The 22,409-nt window shown below is 52.8% G+C and overlaps 2 protein-coding genes across 4 annotated transcripts in view; one reads left to right on the top strand and one right to left on the bottom strand.

Moving 5' to 3' along the window:
- The window catches only part of MCM3AP (minichromosome maintenance complex component 3 associated protein), a 40,238-nt gene extending 24,200 nt beyond the window's left edge, over nucleotides 1-16,038 (bottom strand). Inside the window, exons 1-15 of one of the 3 annotated variants that reach the window (XM_031461104.2) lie at nucleotides 15,918-16,038; nucleotides 15,536-15,605; nucleotides 13,896-15,211; nucleotides 13,439-13,662; nucleotides 11,719-11,797; nucleotides 11,364-11,490; nucleotides 10,081-10,271; nucleotides 8,116-8,255; nucleotides 6,586-6,783; nucleotides 5,949-6,217; nucleotides 4,771-4,933; nucleotides 2,723-2,883; nucleotides 1,869-2,110; nucleotides 1,431-1,630; nucleotides 349-449 (exon numbers count right to left, since the gene is read on the bottom strand). In XM_031461104.2, coding sequence (XP_031316964.1) covers nucleotides 349-449; nucleotides 1,431-1,630; nucleotides 1,869-2,110; nucleotides 2,723-2,883; nucleotides 4,771-4,933; nucleotides 5,949-6,217; nucleotides 6,586-6,783; nucleotides 8,116-8,255; nucleotides 10,081-10,271; nucleotides 11,364-11,490; nucleotides 11,719-11,797; nucleotides 13,439-13,662; nucleotides 13,896-15,105 — 3,305 coding nt within the window. In that variant the 5' untranslated portion in view covers nucleotides 15,106-15,211; nucleotides 15,536-15,605; nucleotides 15,918-16,038. Of the gene's footprint in view, nucleotides 1-348; nucleotides 450-1,430; nucleotides 1,631-1,868; nucleotides 2,111-2,722; nucleotides 2,884-4,770; nucleotides 4,934-5,948; nucleotides 6,218-6,585; nucleotides 6,784-8,115; nucleotides 8,256-10,080; nucleotides 10,272-11,363; nucleotides 11,491-11,718; nucleotides 11,798-13,438; nucleotides 13,663-13,895; nucleotides 15,212-15,478; nucleotides 15,606-15,917 lie in introns of all 3 variants that reach the window. The other 2 variants (XM_031461094.2, XM_031461099.2) reach the window with 2 other exon arrangements.
- A 133-nt stretch (nucleotides 16,039-16,171) lies between these two features.
- YBEY (ybeY metalloendoribonuclease) lies at nucleotides 16,172-20,512 on the top strand. Its single transcript, XM_031451268.2, has 4 exons — nucleotides 16,172-16,568; nucleotides 17,568-17,696; nucleotides 18,918-18,986; nucleotides 20,184-20,512. Exons 1-4 carry the CDS (start codon nucleotides 16,359-16,361, stop codon nucleotides 20,268-20,270), a joined length of 495 nt encoding a protein of 164 aa, XP_031307128.2. The 5' UTR covers nucleotides 16,172-16,358; the 3' UTR covers nucleotides 20,271-20,512.
- Nucleotides 20,513-22,409: the final 1,897 nt, after the last annotated feature.

A 22,409-nucleotide genomic window follows, 5' to 3' on the forward strand; every position in this document is an offset into this window, starting at 1 on the left:
TGAAATTTAATCCAAGATCAAGTGAGGGTTTTTATTTTTTAACAGAATGAACTAATCATTACTAGATTTTTAAGTCATATTTAACCTTTAAAGAAAAATACGTTTTTAATTTACAACGTTAATAAATCCAATGCTTCTCAAAAAGCATACAGACAGAAGCTACCCACCAGTGACATTCAGGAGGTCAAGAACCTGGGGACTTCCACCCACCTAGTTGGCAAGACCAACATGTACACCTGTGCCAGCGGGTAGCGGCAGCTTCCTGTTGAAGACTGAGCGCAGCTTTAGGAGGAAGCATCTAGAGGCAGAGTGTGGCCCCCGAGAGTGTAGATGCTCAAGAGCTCTTACCCCAGGGCTGTGGCTGCGAAGGCTGCCCCGGCGGCACCAACTTCCTCGCAGTCCATCTGGAGAACCTCCTGGATGAGCTCGTCCACCACCTGGGCCAGGTCCTAAGGAGAGGTCAGATGGGGTCAGCAGCGCAGGCCATGAGAAACACTGACTCAATCCAGACTCAGCTTACAGCCAAACACTCTGACTCTGCAGTCAAGGGCACAGAGCCACAGAGACACTACAGAATGTCCCGCCTGGACGCCAGCTCGACGGCCCCAGTGCCACCCCCCCACATCCAACATCCACAGCTGCTGTGGTCCAGATTCACTCTCCTCCTCAGGCCTCCCTGACACCCAGGGGGGTGGTGCCCAGTGTCTGCCCAAGCAACAGGGCGGCGAGATTGAGTCACATGACCTGTGTAGTGAACAGGCCCTGCTTGGCCCCAGGACCACCTGTCAGGGGCATGCTGACCCCAGGAACATGCCCACAAGCGGGCATGCAGTGCTGTCTGTGATCTCACATGTCCCCAGTCGATGTGTCTCCCAGCTCACCCGAGCATCATTTAAGGCAGACACGTAAGGGGTGCAGGACAGCGCTGGGGCAGGGAGCACTTAACAGGTACTGCTCTGATGGCGTCAATGAAGACAAGGGCTCTTTGGTGAACCTGGTGGGGTGGCCTCAGCTCTGCCACTTGAGGCTAAGTGACTGTGGGCAAGGCCCTCCATGGACCAGCAACACAGCCCACACTACAGGAGTGTACGGGGGTCCACAGAGACAGGCACGTGCACAGAGCTCTCCGCTCCAGAAGCCCGTGGCGCAAGGCAGTGCTGGTTTAATAGCATCAGGTTGACGAAAACCCTTCGGTTTATCCTCCAAAGCTTTACCACAGCCCTTCAGAGCAGGGGACCTGCCTCAGGCTCCTCGTCTGAGAGGCAGAGGCCTGGGCCTGTGGGCCAGGGTCCTGTGATCCACCATGCTAGGCCACACACGCAACCAGCTCGGTGGGTTCAGTCCACAGACAATGGTCAGACCGGACATGAGACACCGCGGGGTGTTCGTGCGCAACAGGCTCCTCAGAGCCCCGCCTGAAGGCTCCTTACCGCATCGGAGTACCCAGGTCCAGGCTTCGCAGGCAGGATTTCCGGCTGCACGGGGGCCTGGAAGAGGCTGGGCGCAGCACCTGGGGCCAGTGCCGGGAGGTGAGGCAGAGGTGCTGGTGCAGGCATGGGAAGAGGCTGCGGGGGGAGAGCCGGCGGGGGTGCGTCCGCCTCTGCACCACACTCCTCTCCTCCCCCACCACCTGCAAGGGGACAGGCCAAAATGGGCAGTGAGGACCCCCTAGGCCACCCTCCCTGAGCAGACCGCCACGGGCACCCCCTGGGGAGTGACAGGGCAGGGTACGCTCCACCAGTGGGAACTAAGCTCTGTGGCCCAGGGAGCCGTCAGGCCGCTCCTGCACAGAGCTGGTGTCCACGACCCCACATGAGGGGCAGCAGAGGAACATACGACCGGCCCCTCCCAACCACAGCCTCACTTACCCGCTGCGTCCATGCCAGGTCTCTGAGTGCCCACGGGCAGCTCCGCGGCCAGGCTGTCTCCAACATACTTGTTCTGGGAATTGAAGCTGCACACGGGGGTGTGACGAGGGATGGGGGGCAATGGCCCTCCGTTCACAATTTCCCCAACTGACACCATCAGCTTCCTGGTGATGAACACCGACTTCCTGGCCTTGGATAAGCCTTCTGGTTCCAGGAACGAGGACCGGTTCAGCTCGACACAGCTACCGAAACCACAAAGAGCCACACAGAGGTGCCACACAGTGAGAAGCCAGCCTCCACCCTCTCGGTGCCCAGCAGTCACTGTGTCACCAGACGGCCACATGGAAACGAGGGGGACAACAAAGGCTGATCCCACAGCCTGGCCCACAGCACCCACTCTGCCAGCCCGCCACCTCCTTCTGACACGGGGCCGCCTGGCCGAGCTGCGAGCAGCCCCGCAGGGGCGACACTCGCCTGCGAGCTGCTGGCTCATCCCGATGGCAGGTCTGCAGGCAGCAGGCAAGGGTGGGGTGAGGAGTGAGAGGGGGACGGGCCAGGAAACCCACTCCGGACACAAGAGGCCACTTCCTGGGGGCACTGGGGGTAGGGGGGTGTCCACAGTCTCACCAGGTTCTCTGACTGCCCTGACTGCAGCAGAGTCCCAGCCTGGCCTGCCGACACCGGTCGGCCGGCGAGGAATCTAAGGGATGGAGTGAGAAAGGCCCCAGCCTCTGCCGTCAGGTCCTTCAGCAGCTTATGAAAGGCCAGCTAGCGCGCTCCCCTGCTCCCCTGCCCTGACCAGAGGTAAAAGGGAAAGAAGGCGACGGCTCAGCAGTTCCACCCTCGGCTCTTACCCGTCGGAAACGGTGAGGCCGTGGCAGTTGAGGAAGTCCGTGGCCTCTTCACTGTCCCTGAAGAGCAGCATACGCACCACGCTGTCCAGGGGGAAGACGGTGGACCGCTGCGTGCTCACCGTGTATGCGACATTGAGTGCCCGGAGTGCATCCTTGCGGATCTGAAAGGAGAAGCCAAGTCGCTGTGGTCTCATGCGTCAAGTGCCCCATGACCACAGACCTGCCGGTGCAGGGACCAGCTCCTGCGGTGGCTCAGGCCCCCAGGAAGCCACTTGGGTCCCAGGTTGAGTGCTCATCAGGCTGTCTGCTCAGTGGAATACGCCAGAATGATGCAAAGCAAAGTTTCACACACAGAAAAGGCTGGGCCATGAAGGCTTTATTTATAAGAAAACTAGGAAACAAGCCACCCAGAAGCAGGGCCGGGCAGAGCACTGTGTGTTATCCACGCAACGAAAAGCTGTGTAGCTGCTAAAACCACCACGGGGACGACAGCATGGTGTGCAAAGTGAAACTTAACAAAAGTCAGAGACAAAACTGCTTCACCCTCATAACAAGTGCTTTAAAACTAGATGGGAAACATGAAAATGCGGACAAGTGGTCTGGTCCAGAACTCGGTAACTTTTGAGACCCCTCCTCAGTGCTCTGTAATCAGCCCAACCAGCACTCACAGGGCTCACTCCGTGGCTGGCGTCATTCGTGCTGAGAGCACAGCCGTGAACAGACAAGGTCCCTGTGTTTACAGAGCTGACATCTGGAGAGACCAACACTGAACAAGATGGATATACAAAATGCAGTGCGTTTAACAGTGACAGCATAACAGAGGGGAAGCACAGGAGGAGGGCAGGGCGTTGACAGGCTGGGTGGCCAAGACAGCCCTGCCCAGGGGTGCAGCGCTGCACGGCTCTGCAGGAGAAAGAACAGCAGTGAGAACAGCAAGTGCAAAGGCCCTGCGGCAGGAGTGCACCGGGGGCTAGAGGGGCGGAAGGTGTCACTGCAGGTGCAGCTGAGGACAGAGGAAGCAGGAGAGCAGGTCCAGGAGAAACTGGGCCCATGGGCCACTGCTATGAAATGCTTCATTTTTCTAAAGAAAAAACACTTAAATTTCTCTTTAGTTTAATTATTAAGATGGGCACAAATGGTCAACATTCTAGTAACGTTAAGTAATCATTGTAAAAATATGAACCATTAGCTGTATTTATCAACTTTACAGAATGCCCTCGTGGCACATCGTTTGTTCCAGAATTTCAGTCCTGCTGGAAACGGTCAGGTCTGACAATGAGCAACAGGCAGAGAGTCTCTGCCTGGGGAGTGCCGGTGCTCTAGTCACTGTTCACTTGAGGACTTGTGGCCGAAGAAGGAAGATGACCCGGAGTCACAACAGCAGCCCCAGGCGGGCTCCTGAGGTCTCCCAGGCAGGCCCTCCCCACCCAGTGGCCCCAAGGGGCTCCCAGAGAGGACTCCAGGTGGCACCCCTGCACCCCCGCAGCTACGGCGGCAGAACCAGGCGTGCTGTGAGGCGGGCCTGGGGGCTGCCTTGTTATCGTCCCCAGGTGCCTCACGGGGCTGGGCTGAAGACCCGACTGGAAATGTGAGACCAGGTGAGAGACGAGTCTTCCCCTGTCTTTGTAACCCCAGTGCACAGCACAGTAGGCAACAAAAAGCAGGTGCTTAAGATATTTATTGAAATGAACTCTGCACCCATCAGGCTCGCTCCAAATATTAAGGCTGATTATCACTAAGAAGCTTAGCTCAGGGATTTGTGCGTGCAACGGTTGCTTTTTGGTTTCTTTGTCTCCACGTCGGATGACAGCGCTGAACTCGTTAGGTCATTCTAAAGAAATTTCTCGTTTGAACCATGAGAACAGTATTTTCCATTGGATACTCTTGTCCACTGGTGATCAGCAGCGCCAACCCTGTAAACGGGGTGCCACCAGAATCCACTCAGGGCCGCCGCAAAGACTTAGCCAGGACCTGCGGAGACGCTCCGGTCACGGGTCTGAAGAGCAACCTGCGATCTTCCCTTCTGCAGCAACAGCAACAGCACTCACCTGACTGAAGTAGCAATGTAAGAGACACGCGTTCAGGTAAGACGCTGACTGGACCAGCTTGAAGAATCGCACAAAGTTATTACTGCTCAACGCAGCGAAAGCCTGAACAGCAAATTTCACCTCAGAGGAGTTTCTGACGGCAGGATGGAACTGCTGCACTTCTCTGTTAATTAAAGGAGATGACAGGAGTTAAAAATTCATCTTTAATTAGACACAATTTCCATGAAAATAGATCTTATAATAAAACAGATTTCAGCCTCACTGAGATGGTCACGTGTGCCAATACCTTCACGGTTCACGAATGTCAAAGCCGCCAGCCTTGGGCTGGATCGGTAAAAGGCTTTCTTCAAAGCGATGATGCATAAAGTAAACAAATTTAAGCAACACTAAGAACTGATGATCGAAGAGCTACTTCAGTGCCAACTGCCTGCCAGCTGTGTTTGATGATGACATTTAAGAGAGAGTTTAGCTTTGTTTTGTTTAAAAATAAACTGATTCGACTGAATTTTTCAAGAAAGGGGACAAATGCCTATCACATATGAAGACTACAAAGCCATTTTCCATAACTAGTTTATCTCTGAGGCTTAATTTTAAAACTTAAAATCAATCCCAAATCTAGATATTCTGCAGCCAGGTTCTCAGAGAAAATGCCAAGCGGAAAGAGTTTCGGCACAAACAGGGAATCAGTTTCCCCAAACCAGGAACAGGGGCCCAGGGGACTCGGACGTATTTCTCCTACGAATGCCTAAGGACATATCAGAGCAAGGTCTAAATTCATTCTTAACCACGCTGAGCACTTCTCCCCCAGTTTTCCCCTCCTACCGCTCAGATCTTTGCCGAGCTGTGTGCACATCAGCAGCTCTGACAGGGACGCTCAGCGCTCCTGCCCTGCTCCCCTCGCCTGCTCTTCCCACGGAGCCAATTCCGTCTCACTTTCTCCTGCTGACAGGAGGGAGGGCTCTCCGGCAGCGCCTGGAGTCCCCTCTGGGACGGTGCACACCCCGACCCTTCCACCCCTGGTGGCTCAGCTCAAGGGACTGCCCAGCCTTCCCACTGACGTCCCAGCGCTGGACACCAGAGAAAGCATGCGACTGGCACCACTCGTCCTGGCAGCGCTTCCCCCGTGAGAGCCTGCCCTTCCCCACAGCCCAGGCGAGCTCCTGCGTCTGGAGGTTCACCTGAGGATGTCCCCCTTGTTGAGACTGAGCAGAACGTTGTAGCCCTGGAACTCTGCTTCGCGGGCACACAAGACGCCCCTGTTCCTCAGGTCCTGATACATCTCCTTCAGACTCTGCAGGCATTTGGTCATGTTCTCATTGTTGATCTTGGCATCGAAGGAGGACATGGGCTCCTCACACATGAAGTGAGCGCAGTGGATGTGAAACCGGGTGCACTTCTCAATCAGGGACACAGTCACCGGGTCACACAGGTGCTGCTGCGTGATGTCCTGGGCACAGTGGGGCGGAGCGTTACACGTGCACATGGTTCACACGCACGCAGGCGGCCCTGTATGCACGCGTTCACTCACACATACACACACCCCCCTTGTATACATCGTATACACACAGATCTCATGAACATATTCCCATTGTAAGAATCAATCATTATTAGAAAAATCACGCTTAGTACCTGAATTTCTCAGATTTTAAATGGAAGCAAAGCCCCTGAAGCACATTTTAACAGGGCTTTGTACTGGTTTTAAACAATAGCGTGTTTCTGGTTACAGATGAAACGTAACTGAGTAAAGAAACAAGAACTCTCGCCCTCACTCTGGAATCACGTGTTTTCCAGCCCCCTCTTGGAAGTGGCCGGTACCTTCCGTACGCCCCGTGTGCGGTTCCACACGAAGTCGTACCAGTCCCGCAGGCTGCCCTCCTTCTGGTCCATGATCTGGGTCACCAGGTAGTCCATGGTCCTGCTGAGCACCGCGGAGGGACGCAGCTCGTGTGGCAGCGGCTCCTCCTGGTCGGCCGAGGAGCGGCTGTACTCCTTCACGGCCGCTGCATGGTCCACCTGAGGGCGCAAATAGGAACAAGCTGCTAGGTGGCAGGTGCTGGGCCAGTCTTCCAGCTGCTGCGCCCTAAAATGAGGGGGGAAATCTCACACACTCCAATTTGGTCAGTACTGCAGAATACAAGTTTAAAACATAAAATTTCTCTTTGGAGGTGACAAAATTCAAAAATAAAACAAATTGAGGAACTTGTTTTTGGCAAACATGACAAGAAGTGACGATAAGAGGCTGTTACATCAAAAAGCAGAAGGAATGTAAGTGAAGATACACCTGCTTGGCTCCAAGGACAGAGGTGTGACAGGCAGAGGATGCTAAAGATTTTAAACGGTCTCAGCCATGTTCAAACGGCAGGTTAAGTCTACACAGATATAAAGAGTAAGAAGGGCCTCGGGGCAGGGCGCAGCAGGGCGTGGGGGAGCTGCACCTTCCACCTGCAGAAAGAGGCTGAAGACATGTCTGAGGGTAGAAGCAAGTCTGGGCCCCGGGCATCCACCAGCTGTCTTCAGTTTCCGGGGGCAGGAGCCCTGGCCTTTGCCGGGACAAGTGCTGGGGACCCCGAGTCAGGCAGCCGTAAAACCACCGGCCAGGAAAGGAGAAGACGCAAGCCAAGTTCACAGACAGCAAAAGAACCTAAAATGGTGCAGAGCTCTGGGGAAACAATCTGGGCGCGCGCACTGACGCGCTCAGGAGCCTGAAGGAAGTTGCAGCTCTGCTGCTGCTCTTCGTCCTCAGGTTCATCAGAAGGAAACCACCTGAACCTCAGACACATCACACACAGCATGCCCAACAGAACCATTCACAACACTGAAAAACTAGAAGCAGCCTATTAAATGGCTGCAAAACGGGGAGCTTTAAGAGCTAAGCAATCAAATCATATGCCTACATTTAAAATTTCAAGTGCTTATGAAGACTTTACCGTAACAAAAGAAAATGCTCACAATAAAATCTTAAAAGAGTCACGCCAGATCACTTCTAGAGCATAGTCTCAAGTACACAAAACATAAACATAAAAAAAGGATAGGGATAAAATTGTGAAAGGAAAAAAGAACTGTAAAAAAAAAAGTTTAATTAATGAAACAAGTCTGTGTCTACTTCTACACCTTAGGGAGCCACGTGGTCCAGCCACACACACACACCTCACAGCATGAACAATGTGACATGGTTGTTAACAGCACATCCGCACCACCCCCAGAGGAGGAAACATCCGAATCAAGGATCAACGTGTACAGAAATTATAAAGCAAGCCTTCCGTCCCCAGCGCATCCCACCTCCACCCCGAAGACCCAACGGGGACAGCAGCCTGGAGAGGGGGCCCCGGGGACGCGGGACTCCACCTGGTCAGTCCCGGGGACCACTTCAAACACGCTCAGCTGGCTCCGGGTCTCTCGCATGTACCGCTCCTTCTCAGGACACATATCCGGGCACGTCCCAACAAAAGTCCTCGCTTTATCCAGGTCGGTTCTTTTCACTCGTGCTGAACAACATCAAGTAAAAAGTAAGACTGCACCACACAGTTATGAGGACGCCAGAGTGGTGCATTTCCATGATGATAAAAGGAAAAATAAAAATAAACACCACACAAACTACAAAAGAAAGGAAAGAAAACGTTAAAAAACACCAGGCTTTAGAGAAAGGAAAGCACAGCCTATCACACCGGGCGACAGGACACCAAGGTCACAAAGATCCTCACGGCCTACCCTCCCGGCACTGGCAGAGGGGCCCACGTGGGCATCTGCTGCCCCCAACGCCGCCTCAGGGCTCACATACTTGCTGCGGTGTACTTGCTAACAGGGTCCATTTGGTAAACACCAGTATTCTAAACATGCCAGTATTTCATCACGTTTTTAATACAACAGGAATCACATAATGGAAGTTACCTGGGTCCTGACCTGAATAAACCACTATTAATACCCACAGAATGAAATAGTTGTAAGAGTATCTTAAATGAAATGGAATGCAATGACCTCACAATTCAACACATTGACATCTTACTTTTTTTTTTTTAAATTCCGGTATCTAGTAATAATTCTATTTTTGGAATATGAAAATCACCATGTCAACGCCATAACATATTATTCTTATTATTTTCAGGTTTTATTACTGTGTTAAGGAGGCACTGTGATTATTCCACTTATCCAAGCTTCTACAAAGAAGAAAATCCTAAAGGTAAAATTTAATTCTAAAAAAACTTTGCAGAGAAGAGCACGTGTGCTGTCCCCTTTTATTTTTGGTCGCTGCGCATAGTATCCACTGTTAATAGGGTGCCTACCCTTTGAATAGGTTTTAAATACATCCACGCGGTTCAATGTGCCAAAGGTACAAAAATGTGCAAGATGGCCCCCCACCTGCCTCCTCTGCCCCATCACCGTGAGCAACCAACCCTTCCACATGTCTTGACCTTCATGCACACACCAGCAGGCTCACTCACGTATATATGGGCACACGCACACCTAGCCCCCTTTCCATACACAACTGGTAGGCACTTCCAACACTTGCTTTTCCCACTTCACAATAAATATTGACCATTTTCATAAAGAAACCCCAGTCTTCTTTCTGTTTAGAATCCCTTTGTGTGGACCGTTTCCAATCTTTGTCATCACAAACAACCTTGCAAGCGAACTACACTCACATGGGGAATGCTTGTGGGAAACACTCCTACAGGGAATGCTGGTCAAAGGCATGAGTCCTCAGAGCCTGAAAGATACTGCCAACCTACATCCTCTGGAACAGCCTGCCCACGGCCAGCACCTGGCCGCTGGGGACACGCCACGCCCGGGGTGTGGTCTGCCTCTCCCGCTGTGTGACAGGGACACTTTCCACACACTTAAGAGCCAACTCCTGAGGCTTCCTTCTCAGACCTCTTGCTCATTTTTCGACTGGATTTGGTCTTTTTCACACTGACTCTACAGTACTTTCTATATCTGGGCAATCAGCCCTTTGTGTGTGATGAGTTCAAGATCTTCCCCTGGATTGACATCTTTCATAGTTTATTTTATAGGTGATTTCTGTTAATTGGAAAATTTTTATCTTTTCTACGTGTGCTTTCTCAATGTCTAAAAATTACCCTTCAAATTATTTTGATTTAGCAAGGATCAATGGCTTATCAACTTTCTTCCAAAAATAAGACGAAATTATAAGCATTTCTGCATTGTGTACACGTCAACACTCACCCCCTCGGGAGACCAGTGAGCAAGAGATCGTGTGTGAGCATCACAGGCCCAGAGACTCAGTGACGGCGGAGCCCCGCAGACGGGGGCACGGCTCCCGGGAAGACCCCCTCTGCCGAGGCGCACCCATACCTTGCCTCATGATTCTGTCCCTCTGGTCCAACAGGCGGTACTTCTCCTCGGATGTCTCAGCCACGGTACCTATCAGGGCACTGAGGGATGGCACACACGGCCCGAGACCCTCGGAGACCTCGGAGCCCGAGTCGAAAGGGTCTCCCTCAAACTGATGGGCCTTCAGGAGGCTCGGCTTCTTCACCGGGGAGCTGCGGAGAGGACGACACGCTGAGGGCCGCGCACCCGCCAGGCGCGGCTATCACCTCCACACCCAACACGCCCTTCCTTGTTTAAGACGCTCTGCGGCTCTAGCTGGCAAGCTGCACGCCCAGAGATGAATGTCCGGAGGGCTGGTGGTGAGCACAAAGGCTCCGTTATTCACGGTGATGTAAAAACCCTGAACGATTCCATACTCTTTAAGTGAGATGCGCCCACTTAAACAGCTGAAATGAATTATCTGCAGACTTCTGAAAGAAATGAAACTAAGACTGAAAATACACCATTTTGGCATCATGAGGAAAGACCACGCCTGCGTGTTTTCACACACAGCGCCACCTAGGGGCAGGGTGCACTAGAGAGAACTGGGCATCCTCTCTCAGCTTCCCCTTTTCTAGCTGGCTTTCAACACTGTGGACTTGAGTGTTGAAGAAGATGTAAAGAAAGGAAAAAGCAAAAGCAAATCTGCAACTAAACTGTGAGCTACAAAACGAAAGTGAGGGAAACTATACACGGGCCAAAGCATGTGAAGGATTAAACAGAAGCAGGCCTGCTGGGGGACCAAGGTGGGGGTCACTCAGGAGCCTCAGGCCAGAAGCCAAGGGGAGGGCGGGAGTGGCAAGAGGCCGCTGGGAGCAAGGACTCCCATTCGGACAGCGAGGGCCTGTGAGGCGTACACGACGTCAGACCCGCCTGAGGGCTGTGCGGTCGTAGCGCGGGGAGGGGTGAGCCGGACCTACGGGAAGTCACACCAAAGTGCTAGAAGTGGCCACTGGGGACACGCAGGTCTTACGGTTGGTCAGATGCTCTAGGGGAAAGCTGCTGCCTGTTTATCCATCAGACGGAACTGCAGGACAGCAGCTGGCGGGCCATGGGGCTGGGCGGACGATGCAGAGCCCACGGCCTCTTCATGGCACAGCTCCCTCTTGGCCTCCTCCAGGGCCTCTCCCCACCCCTCAGCCCCCACTCGGGGGCCAGCACATCCCCCACCCGATTTTCTGCTCTGCCAGGACAGCTGTGAAGCCTTCCAGGTCAGTGACAGCAGAAGTCCAAGAACCACAGGCACCGGGAAGGAGCAGCCGCACCTTTTACTCAGGAGGCCAGCGGTCTTGCCCAGAGGGGAGTGCTGAAAGGGCAAGTCCTCCATGCTCGGGGCAGCTCCACCCTCGCCGGGCTGCTTCTCCTTGAGGGAAAAGGGTTTCTTGTTGGGACCTGAGGACACAACAGTCAGAACAGAGTTTATGATACCACAAGTCACTGGGCTTTTTAATTTTTTCCTCAGAAAGTATTATTATAATTGTTACAGGAAGGTAAAAGGAGCCCAAGGAAACCCTGTGAGACAGCACCCCACCCAGCACTGAGGAAAGGGCTCAGACTCCAAGCTTAAAGGCCTTGCACACAGAGCATTCGAGACTGTGCAAAGAACAACTGAAAACTCACTTATTTTTTTTCTGTGCCAAAAGATAGCCATGTCTTTATGCAAACCTTTCCCCTTCTTCCTAGCCAGGGCTGCAGATGCCTGGAAAAGAGTCCACAACACAAAGTATGAGGACATCAGGAGGCCAGTGGAAATGAGATTAAACTGTCAAACACAATTAGCAGAATTCTGTGCCTCTGCCGGCCACACGTTCCCACCCCGTTCCCACCCCACCGTCTGCCTCTAGCCACAGCAGCCACAGTCCTTACCTCCCTGACCTGTCTCACAAGCATGTATTTGCTCTTCTCCTTTTTAAAATTAATGACTTCACTGTGCTAGAACCCATAAGCTTGGCCTCACTGGCATTTGGTGAGATGATTCTCACCATCTGATTACCTGTGCAACAATGGAAGGACTGCCAAGTCACACTTAACACAAAAGGAAGCTGCAAAATGACACACACGGGGTACAACTTACCATAAAATATACAAACACAAAACCAACTACATGTTAGTATACCTATAGCTGTACCTACGAAATGTCCAGAAAAACATATACCACACCGGGTAACTGTGCTTGCCCAAACAGGAGAGATGGGGTGAGGAGGGGACCTAACTTTGCAGGTATCAATGAACTAATTACAATGACAATGTATTTATATAGTACGTATTTTTCTATATTTTTAGGGTTCAGCTGAAGAATAAGCATATTGTGACAGTCAGAAAATAACTAAAAAAAAAAAACAAACAAAAAACAAGATTGTTGTATGACCCGACAATTACACTCCTAAGTATATACCCAACAGAACTGTATTCAAGCAGGGTGTTGAAGAGACATCTGCACACCATATTCACAATGGCAGTATTATTCATAATATCCAAAAGATGGAAACAACCCATGTCCCTGGACAGATGGATAAACAAAATGTGGTCCATCTGTACAACAGAATAAAGGAATGCAGTACAACCACGTGGATGAACCTCAGAGACATGAAATAAATCAGACACAAAAGAACAAGTATTTTGTGATCCACTGCAGAACCATGGGAGATTTTGTGCCCCCTCCCACAGGACTTTCTGGGGTTTTCTTCCCCTATGTCGACAGGTAATACTTCTATTATTTTAGAAAGTATGAAATATACTTCCTACTTTATAAATTCCAAATGAACTCAATTTTCCCCACAAGAACATTCAGAAATATAACAAAGGTGTACAGGACACAAGGTGAGCAACCCCTGTACACACACACCCTGCAGCCAACTTGTCACATACACACACGCAGGTGCAGGTATTTAAGTCGGGGATACGCCGAACGGTTACAGCATGAGATTACAGGGGATTTTACTTTTCAGCATTGTTTTGGATGTTTACAGTGAGCAAAATGTACTACAACCAAACAAACAAAATCAAAAGCAAAGCAAGCAAACTCAAGTTTGAAAAAGTGCTGTGTGGTTACAGAGCCACTCCCGCGTGCTTGAAGAAACTGACTTCATGAGACTTGCTCACCTGGCATTTCCAGAACACTGTGTTTAGTGGGGACTGCAAGCTTTCCACAAATGACTCCCAGTTATGAAATAAGCAGTGCTGTTCCAGCCTCTCCAAGTTAAGAGTGCTTTTTTACATTCTAGCAAGCAAATAACTGACAGATTTTTTTTAAAAATAGGTTTTAAAGTGGCAAATTTCACTCTAACTCTGCCACTTTGAAACCTATGTTTTTCACTCTGAACTTCATTAGAGTACTCACATGATCAAAAAAATACACCACTGCAAGCTTTTTGCTGCGCTTGGTGTAGATGCGCTGGACTTTGGCAATTTTGCCAAAGTGGTTCTCCAGAGTGGTTCTGTCATTGAGGTAGTCAGGGATGTTCTTGCACTGGATTGCCGTGACCTCAGAGGGAGACACGCCCCTAAGGCTGTCTGTGCTCTCACTTCTTTTACTCTGACGGCCAGGTGTTCCTCTCAGAGAATCTAGGGGATTCGAGAATGGGCACAGAAATGTATCAGATGTGACATTTTCAAGCAACAGGAGACACCAACTAGGTGAGCAAACGAAATTTTCATGGCTGTAAGACCTGCGCCGAGATCCTATGGGCCCTAACGTTTACTAGGGGTTGACCAGGAAGTTCAGACACACACCCAGGGAAGTTTTACCAGAATCTGTCAGCAGGGTTCACTGCACACTGCACGTCTGCAGAGCTCACCTTCTTTTTTATCTCTGCCTTCAGTTTCTTCCTCTTTATTCACACCTGGAAGCCGGGAAGTTGCCAGGACAGACTGACTCCCTCCTGGGATGGCCACGTGGTCATTTTCCCCAGACTCAGCACAGCCAATTTCTTTTTTAGATTCCTTGCTTCCCAGACGACCTACTTCTTTATTACTCTTGAAGACATCCTGTATCGTCCGACCAAACAAAGTGCTTGCCCGGGGTCGATTCAAGCGAACAGGTCGTTTATCTGGAGGGTGATCGTCCCTCGACAGAGGGTCCAAATCTTCTGCTGCATCATGACCGTGCCTCCTTGGGGACCTGTCCTGGTCCTCCTTCCTCTTCAGTCCTTTCATGAGGCTGGGAAGTGGCTCCATTTGGGAAACAGCTTCTTCGCATCCTTGCCTGACACCTGTTTTGGGGAAGGGTTCACCCAAGGACCCTGAAGAAGATACGGGGAAGCTAGTGAAGCTGCTACTGGAACTTCCAAATAGTGATCTGGGGCCTTTCTTCTCCTCCTCAACATTTTGATTTGACAAAGTGGGGGTAAAGGCAGATGGTGAATTATTATTACCTGATTTTGAAAAGGTAAAATTTGAATTGGTGGCTGAACTACTTGTCACCTGAGAAAAAGAAAACTGGGCCAGTCCGCCAGGTCCACCACTGACTGGGTGGGAAAACGTAAAAAATCCAGAAGTAATTTGGCTCTGAGTTTTCTCTGGCTCAGACTCAGCCCCCAATATTGGTCTGAACACTGAACTTTCCAGAGGTTTGAAGCTAAATTCTGTTTTCCCAAAACCAGAGCTTGCTACTTCTCCAGTTTCTGGTCCAAAAGCAGAAGTACTTGGGAATGCCCCAAGGTTGGGGGATTTAAAACTAAATCCTGGGTTTCCAGACACACATGAACTCGAAGGCCCGGAAGCAGCTACAAAGGCTGGAGTGTGTTCAAGTCCAGAAAAGAGCCCAACGGATGAGGTTTGGGAGAACCCTAATGTTTGCGCCGAAGAATGACTTTGTCCAGAAGATGCTGGAAAGCTGGACACCTGTGAAAATCCTGAGCTTTTCCCAGACAACGTATTGTTTTGTCCAAAAAGAGAGGGCTGTCCAAACCGAAATGGTGGCTTAGTCTGAAATGTTCCTATGGAACTACTGGAAGATGTTGGAAAACCACTAGGCTGCTGCCCACTGAAAGGATTAGTCGGATTCATCTTCTGACCCAATCACTGAAAGGTAATAAATACTATGTGTACAAAAGCAGTCGTCTTCCTCAAACAGTCTGTTCAACTAGGGAGCTCCCCTCATCTTCACAATAAGCTGAAAGACAAAAACGCAGACTATCCATCACAGCGATGTCCTGCTGGAAGACTAAGAAAAGAATTTTAAATCACATGTAAGGCAAAACAAAGGGTTAAGTATTCTCGTTTTCTGAAGAGCCGATTGGTTCCTTTTTTTTCTTTCTATTTTTTTTTTTTTTTTTGGAGTTGGGGGTAGAAGTTAGTACAAACAATTATTTTGTTACAGAGATTTAAAGCATGATCCTTTAAGACTAAAAACAAAACAAAACAAAACAAAACACTTTACCGAATCGGTAAATTCACAGGAGACCTCAAACAGGACTTAAGAAAACGAATGGCGTACAATTTTCGACTGAACGAGGAGCGTCTTCTGAGTTCTTCGACCTCCACAGCCAGAGAACTACAATGTAACACTGTTAAAACGTCAGTGTTTCAGTGTTTCCTCCCCTCTAATTTTTCTCCCGGTAACGAGGGCACCGAACACTCTTGCCAGACAAAGAAATGACTTCCGTTTCAACACAGCGGCGACGACCCCCCCAGACTGGCTCAGAGGACAAGCGCGCTCAAGCAGAGAGGCCGCCCCCCAGGCCGCAGGGCGGCAGGGACGCGGGCGCAGCGCCGCCCAAACCGTGGGCCGCCCGTGCGCGCCGCGGCCCCCCGCGCCCCCGCCCAGCTCCGCTAGCGACACGGGCGCCGAGGCGGGGAAGGCCCCGCGCCGCGCTCACCGTTCGGTTCAGAGACGCCGCCGCCCGCCGTGCCCGGGCCCGAGCTGCACGCAAGGACCGCGGTCGCCGGAGGCAGCGCTGGGCAGCCCGCCGCGGGCGGAAAACTCGGCGGACGCACTTCCGGTCCGTCCCGCCTGGGCCCCTCGCGCGAGAGTTCCGCTCTCCAGCGGGCGGCGGCGCGGCGGCGGGGCTTCCGGTGCGCAGCGGCCAGTTCCGCGTCCGCCCGCTTCCGGTCGGGCCGCTCCGCCCGTCCCCGTCCGCGCGCCCGACTCTGGCCGCTCCCCCTCCCTTCGTCCGTACGTCTCCCCGGGGTGACGGGCAAAGCCGTCTCAGTTTGCAGCGGGCCCCGCCGGGCGGGCCACGGCCGTCGTCGCGCGGCCACAGGGTTCGTCGCCGCGCCCGGGCCGACGAGGCCCGTCCGGGGCGGGCCGCCCGGGCGGAATGAGCCTGGTGCTGAGGGACCTGCAGCGGGCCGTGCCGCTCCGCCGGGCGCCGCTGCGCGGGCGGCTGCAGGCGCTCCGGAGCGTCCTGGGCGTGCGGCGCTTCGACCTGGGCGTCGTCTGCGTGGACAACGAGCGCATGCGGCGGGTTAACCGGCGCTACCGGCGGAAGGACGTCCCGACCGACGTGCTCGCGTTCCCGTTTCACGAGGTGAGGAGCGCGCTCCTCGCCCTGCCTGCCTGCCGACCTCCTGTGGAGGTCCGTGTCGACGGTTTTATTCTGACAGAAGTAGAGGGCACGCTGTGACTGGCCCCCGACGAGCTGTCGGGGCCTTAGAGAGGGTGCTTCTGCAGCTTGCCTGACCCAGTATGGGTGTGTATGGATCGAAATTACTGCATCACTTGAAAGTAAAGGGCAGACACACAATTGTATGATCTCCGCTTTTTCCCCCTTTGTTACATTTTGCGGGGAGGTAATACAGGTTCACTGAAATTTTTTTAAGTGGAGGCACTGGGGATTGAATCCAGGACCTTGTGCATGCTATGCACGCGCTCTGCCGCTGAGGGTCCTCCCCTCGAACGTGTTATGCGTCAAGTTACTCCCTGTTCCGTGAATGCTTCGTTGGAGGTTTCCCACGTTGTTAATAGCAGCATAAATTGGCGTGGGCTTTTCGGAAAGCAGTCTGGCCAGTTAGTTGAAGTGAATATTGATTTTTAATCCACTAGTGCTACATCTAAGGAAATAAATCAAAAGAAGAGTGAAAATAACGTGTTTAATGTGCAATACAAAAATGTATTAGCGCGTCCACTTAGTATTTTCCGTAGTAGGATGTAAAATGCTGACACCCTAAACACCAAACCACAGGTCACTGGCTTAGTGTGAATAGTCCTGAGCCGAACGGACTGATCTTTATGTGGAAAAATGTGAAAGACTGTTTAGGACAAAAGAACAAGCAGAAAGAAGAGAAGTAGGAAATTGCATCGATGTCGTGATTTAGCTCCATAGAAGTTGTGCATCTGGGTGTTGGTGCATTGGATGGGATGAAAAAAATGGAAAGGAATTCTCTTGACAGAGTGGAGACGTCTCAAGTCCCCGATTTCTCTGCCTTGGGACTGGAGACACGAGGGCTTTCAGATGAAACCCGCAGGCCCGTGGTCAGTTCGTGTTCCTGAGGTCATGTTCTCCAAAAGTGTGTTTTCCCATTTTCAGAATCTGAAAGCAGGGGAAATTCCCCAGCCTGAATTTCCAGATGACTACAATTTGGGAGACATTTTCCTGGGAGTGGAGTATATATTCCAGCAGTGCAAGGAGGACGAGGATTACTATGACATCCTGACTGTAAGTGGGATGCTGAAATCACAGACCCTGACTGGCAAAACGACAGTCGGTGTCCTTCTTCCAGGCCCTGGGAAGAGGTTGGGGCGGTGACACCGGCGGCCACACTGTCATCCTCATGTAGGACGGGTTGGCGGGGAGACCTACAAGCCCGAGCAGCGCCCTTTCTCTTCATCCCTCAGGGAGAGAGGAGAGGCTTGGCAGGGGTCGGTATGTCCCTTGGCAGTGGGTGAGGGGAGAGGACAGGGAACATCTGTATGAACTATTGGAAAGTGGAAGCTCCCAGAAGTGGCCTTGTTTTTGGCTTTTACATCTGGAGATCAGCAGACTGTGTTTGGCCAGCTCAGGCCTGCTAAACATGCTTCTCACTAAACTGCCCAAAGCAGACAGGATTCCAGCCTCCGAAACTTTCAGACCTGTCTCTCCTCAGTTTGGTGAGGAAGTGAGGGGGTGGGGTTCTGAAAAGTAGCACGCAATTGAATTATGTTTTCACTCCCTGATGGATTCAATTGAGGGGTCCTTGTTCAGCTGACATCCGCACCCTGACTTACCATCTGGGGGTCTCAGTGCTCCTGAGGCCTGCAGCAGAGCTCCCCTGTGAGGCCCTGTGAGCACAGGCGTTGGGGTTGCTGGCAGGGGGATGTGCTTTCTTCCTGAGACTGGTGGGCCCCCTGTGCAGGTGGGACTGCTCAGCATGGGTCTTGGCTCTGGGATCTCTGTGGCCAGCAGCTGTGCACCCCTGGGAGGTCTGGGGCAGTTTTGTGGGCATCTGCTTCCCCCCCCCCCCGCCACGCCTCCTGAAGATTCCGTAACCTGTGGTGAAGGGCCAGCCCACAAGCCCTAGGACCATCCTCCCCCAGTACAGGGCCCGGCCAGGCCACTCTTATACCAGCTGGCGCCCAGCTGCACTTGGGTACCTTCTAATGGCCCCGGATACCTCCCCTGGCCCCTGCCCTGGCCCTCCGTGTGTCTACAGCTCCCCACCCAACTGCAGAGGAGCTCCTGATCTCCACCCTTGCAATGGGGGTCTGGCCTGCCTGCTGCTCCCCATACCCAACCCATGACGTCACTGCTGGCCTGCAGCCCTGGGCCCGGAGGAGGGTTCCTATCCTCTCACCAGGTGTTCCCTGACCTTTGCCTGACTTCCCTCCTCCTCCTCCTCCTCCCTGGCTTATAGCTTAGTCATGACCACCCCCTGAGGCGGCTTTTTAATTGTTCTGACAGGTGACTGCCACCCACGGGCTCTGTCACCTGCTGGGCTTCACACACAGCACGGAGGCCGAGTGGCAGAAGGTAGGAGCCATCCCATCCCCAACACATACACGTGGCGGTACACTGCAGTGTGCACCGGACCCCAGGGACAGTGCTGCCTGGCCTGCCCCTTGCAGTCATGTACAAAAACCAAATGGGGAGAAACAGTGAAATAAGGAATTTTATAAATGCCTGCTTTATAGAAAAAGTCTCACAGTGTTTGTTTTAAATATTGGACTCCCCAAATGCTGTTGACCGCGTATTTATTCTCTATTGAAAGGAAAGTCTGAGGAGAAAGACTACGTTGTATAAATTCTATAAAATTCTAATGGCTTAAAGCTGAAAATCTTTACAGGAGAAATTGTGATGATACTTGTCAGTTAGAAACAGGGTTTAGAATGTGCGGTTGTCTGCTACAGACCCATCATGTAAAGCTACGTGGTGGTTTATTTCCCCAAAACGTACCAATGTTTACTCTGCTTATAAAGGTCTGTGTTGGTATATTCACCACATTGTGTTTTATAAACTCAAATTGTATTTGTAATCAGTTTCCCTGAAAGGAATAGGAAAACTTCTTTATTAACAAAAAGAGTCTCGGGGGGATGGGCATAGCTCAAGTGGTAGAGCGCACGCTCAGCACCCACGAGGTCCCGGGTTCCATCCCCAATACCTCCTCCATGCGGAAATCAACGAAGAAACCTGATTACCTCCTCCTCATTAAAAAAAAAAAAAGAGTCTTGATGCAATTGGCATCTCCCCAGGCCTTCCTAGGCTGCTGAGTCCACACTGGCCACAGCCTGTCTGCCTCCCCACCCCCGTCAGATGCAGACCTTACAGCGGCCCCCTCACTCCCCTCCTCAGCCCCACCGCTGCCCCCACCCACAGATGGGCAGCATCTCCAGGAAAGCCTCAAGCATGGCGGGCCTTCCGGGACCCCAGCCCTCCCAGGTTTCCCCACCCACCTGCCCTTTCTCCCAGGAGGGGCCGTCCTCACACACACACCCCCACGTGCCTCCTGGGCCGGGCCACTTGGTCCAGCTGGTTCTCTTCGTAGCCGTGACCACCACCTCAGCCCCCGGCCCCAGCCCTGGCCAGCTCCACCTTTCACACCACCAGCAGCACATGGCTGGAGAGCAGAACCAGGACCATGGCCTCAGGCGGTGGGGGGTTCCAAGCGGTTGCCCAGGGAGGCTGGGCCTCAGGGCAGGTTTGCAGCTGGTTTCCGCTCCCTCCTCTCAGATGTACCAGAAGGAGAAGCAGGTTCTCGAGGAGCTGAGCCGGCGCGTGGGGACCAGGCTCCAGCCCCTGAGCAGGGGCCTCTTCTGACGACAGTGACACAGTATGGATGGAAGGTGAACCCCACCTTGGGCCCCAGGGATTGGGGGCCCCCCCAGACGGAGGCCCTGCTGGTCACTGCTGTCCGGGGGAGCCACAGAAGTGCTGAACTCCATGAGTGGAACCTGACAGTTTGTTAAAGTGTAAGAGAAACGTCCACTCTTTCTTTGTTCAGAACACAGCGAGTGTGTCATTTTCAGTATCGTAAATAAAGTAGCTCTGAACTCTCAGAAGGGAGTGATGGGGCCTGCGAGCCTCCTCCCTGGGCTCTGCCTTTGGTGAAGAGGAGTCTCTCTCCTACCCATGCAGCTGCTCAGAACAAAACAAGCAGCCAGGTGGGTGACCCCTCTCCAGTGCTGGAACCCTGTCAGAGTCCGTGCCTTCCAACTCGCAGGAGCGCTCAGACCTGGAGCCTTTGCTTGGTGCCTCTACAAGGGGAGGGACGCTGCGGACCCCAGGGGGCGGCCAGGCCAGGCCGAGCCCACACCCAGTGACCCTGCGCAGTTGTCCTGCTGTGGCCCTGGCCCCGGCGTGGCGGACCTCCCACGCCCAGTTCCCCCTCCCACCCGCCGAGCTCCGACTGCACATCCTGACCTGACGTGTAGGAAAGCCTCCCTCCTGTTCTGCCTTCTGAATGTTAAACCCCGGAGTTGTCACAGAGCTTTCCCCAGACCTGTGCAAGGCTCAGGGCCTCGTGGGTTGGGGCAGGCCGTGGAGGAGGCGGGTGCTGAGCCTGGACCCCCAGGTACTGGTTTTGACCACAGTGCACAGATCCCTCAAGGAACTCCAAAGAGGTCAGGCAATAAAACAGCAGCTCAGAGGCCCGATTTGGCCCTAAAGGTCAAGATACTACAACTCTGAGAATTTGGTTTTCTCCCGTGAATCAATTTTAGTAACAGGAAAACGCATTTCCCAGTGGATTTCTGTCCTGACTGAGCCTGGACTTTCCCTGGGTGTCAGGGACATGAGTCACTGCTTACTGCATGGCCTGCTTTTAGCCAGTTAAGTTTGCTGTCAGTTTAAGTCTAAGTGAAGCAGACACCAAAGATAACCCCCCAAAGCTCTGCTCCTCAGGTATTTTTAAGGGACTGAGGGGGTCCTGAGACCTGGGGTCCCGTCAGTGAGGGGTTTGGAGGCTCTGGGGGCCCAGAGGTGGAAGGTCCAGCTTTATAGGATGAGGCCTGTGAATGCTTCCGAGGGGCTGGGTCCCTCGTTTCCCCCCTCATCAGCAGCCCATAGGAGTGGCCCTGTGGTCTTGCTACCTGCTCCCAGGTACCGAGTGACCTGGGTGTGCCCTGACCCTCCACTAGGACAGTGTCCCTGTGCACTTCCTGTCACCAGTGACCCTTCGGAATTCCCACCACCAAGGAGGTGACTGCTTGTGTCTTATCCCCACTTTCTACTTTTTTTTCTTATTAATTCAGGGGTGTTTTATGTATCATTGAGAAGAACCCTTATATTTTAAAGAGAACATGAGCAAGTGACCTGACCTGAATCTGAGAGAAGGCTGCCCCGCTGTCCGTCAGCAGCCGGGCCGCCTGCCCCTGGCCACAGGGCCGTCAAGTTTCTCTATGTCATTAGTGCCCATTGCACCGGGGCCCACACTGCCGGATTCCAGAGCTCCCTGCAAACCCCGCAGTGCTGAGGCCCCTCTCCGGGAGTCGTCTGGGCTCCCCGGCCCTTTACTCTCCAGTGTCTCCTAGATCCAGCTCCTGAGCACCGGACGCCCTGAGGTCACGTTACAATCACATTAGGTCTGCAGGCCACTGAGCACTTGAAGGCTCCGGGCTGAGCCCAGGCAGTGCCTCTCATCCCACGGCCCTCAGCATCTCAGGAGACCTTGCAGCACCCCGCCAGGACAAGGCACGGCCCGTAAAAAAAGATTTCCTCTGCTCACGACACTGCTGCCACTCACTGCCAGGAGCGAGTGCAGACCCACGAGTTAAGGGCTCAGGCCCAAAGACTGACCAGGCTGTGCTTCCTCCCACCACACTCTAGACCAGGGCACCCACCGTACAGCTTCACCAGAAATCAGGGTTCCCATGACCCCTCCTCTAGTTCAGTAGTTTTCTCGAATGGCCCACAGAACTCAGGGAGACCCTGGGTTACTGTGAAGGACACAGATGAAGA

The sequence above is a fragment of the Camelus dromedarius genome, chromosome 2 (assembly GCF_036321535.1).
Source record: "Camelus dromedarius isolate mCamDro1 chromosome 2, mCamDro1.pat, whole genome shotgun sequence".
In the NCBI taxonomy this organism is placed as follows: domain Eukaryota; kingdom Metazoa; phylum Chordata; class Mammalia; order Artiodactyla; family Camelidae; genus Camelus; species Camelus dromedarius.

Coding starts and splice junctions, on each gene's coding strand:
- YBEY (XM_031451268.2), top strand. CDS start 16,359: ATGAGCCTGGTGCTGAGGGACCTGCAGCGGGCCGTGCCGCTCCGCCGG. Junction 16,569..17,567: donor TCGCGTTCCCGTTTCACGAG/GTGAGGAGCGCG, acceptor TCCCATTTTCAG/AATCTGAAAGCAGGGGAAAT. Junction 17,697..18,917: donor ATTACTATGACATCCTGACT/GTAAGTGGGATG, acceptor TTGTTCTGACAG/GTGACTGCCACCCACGGGCT.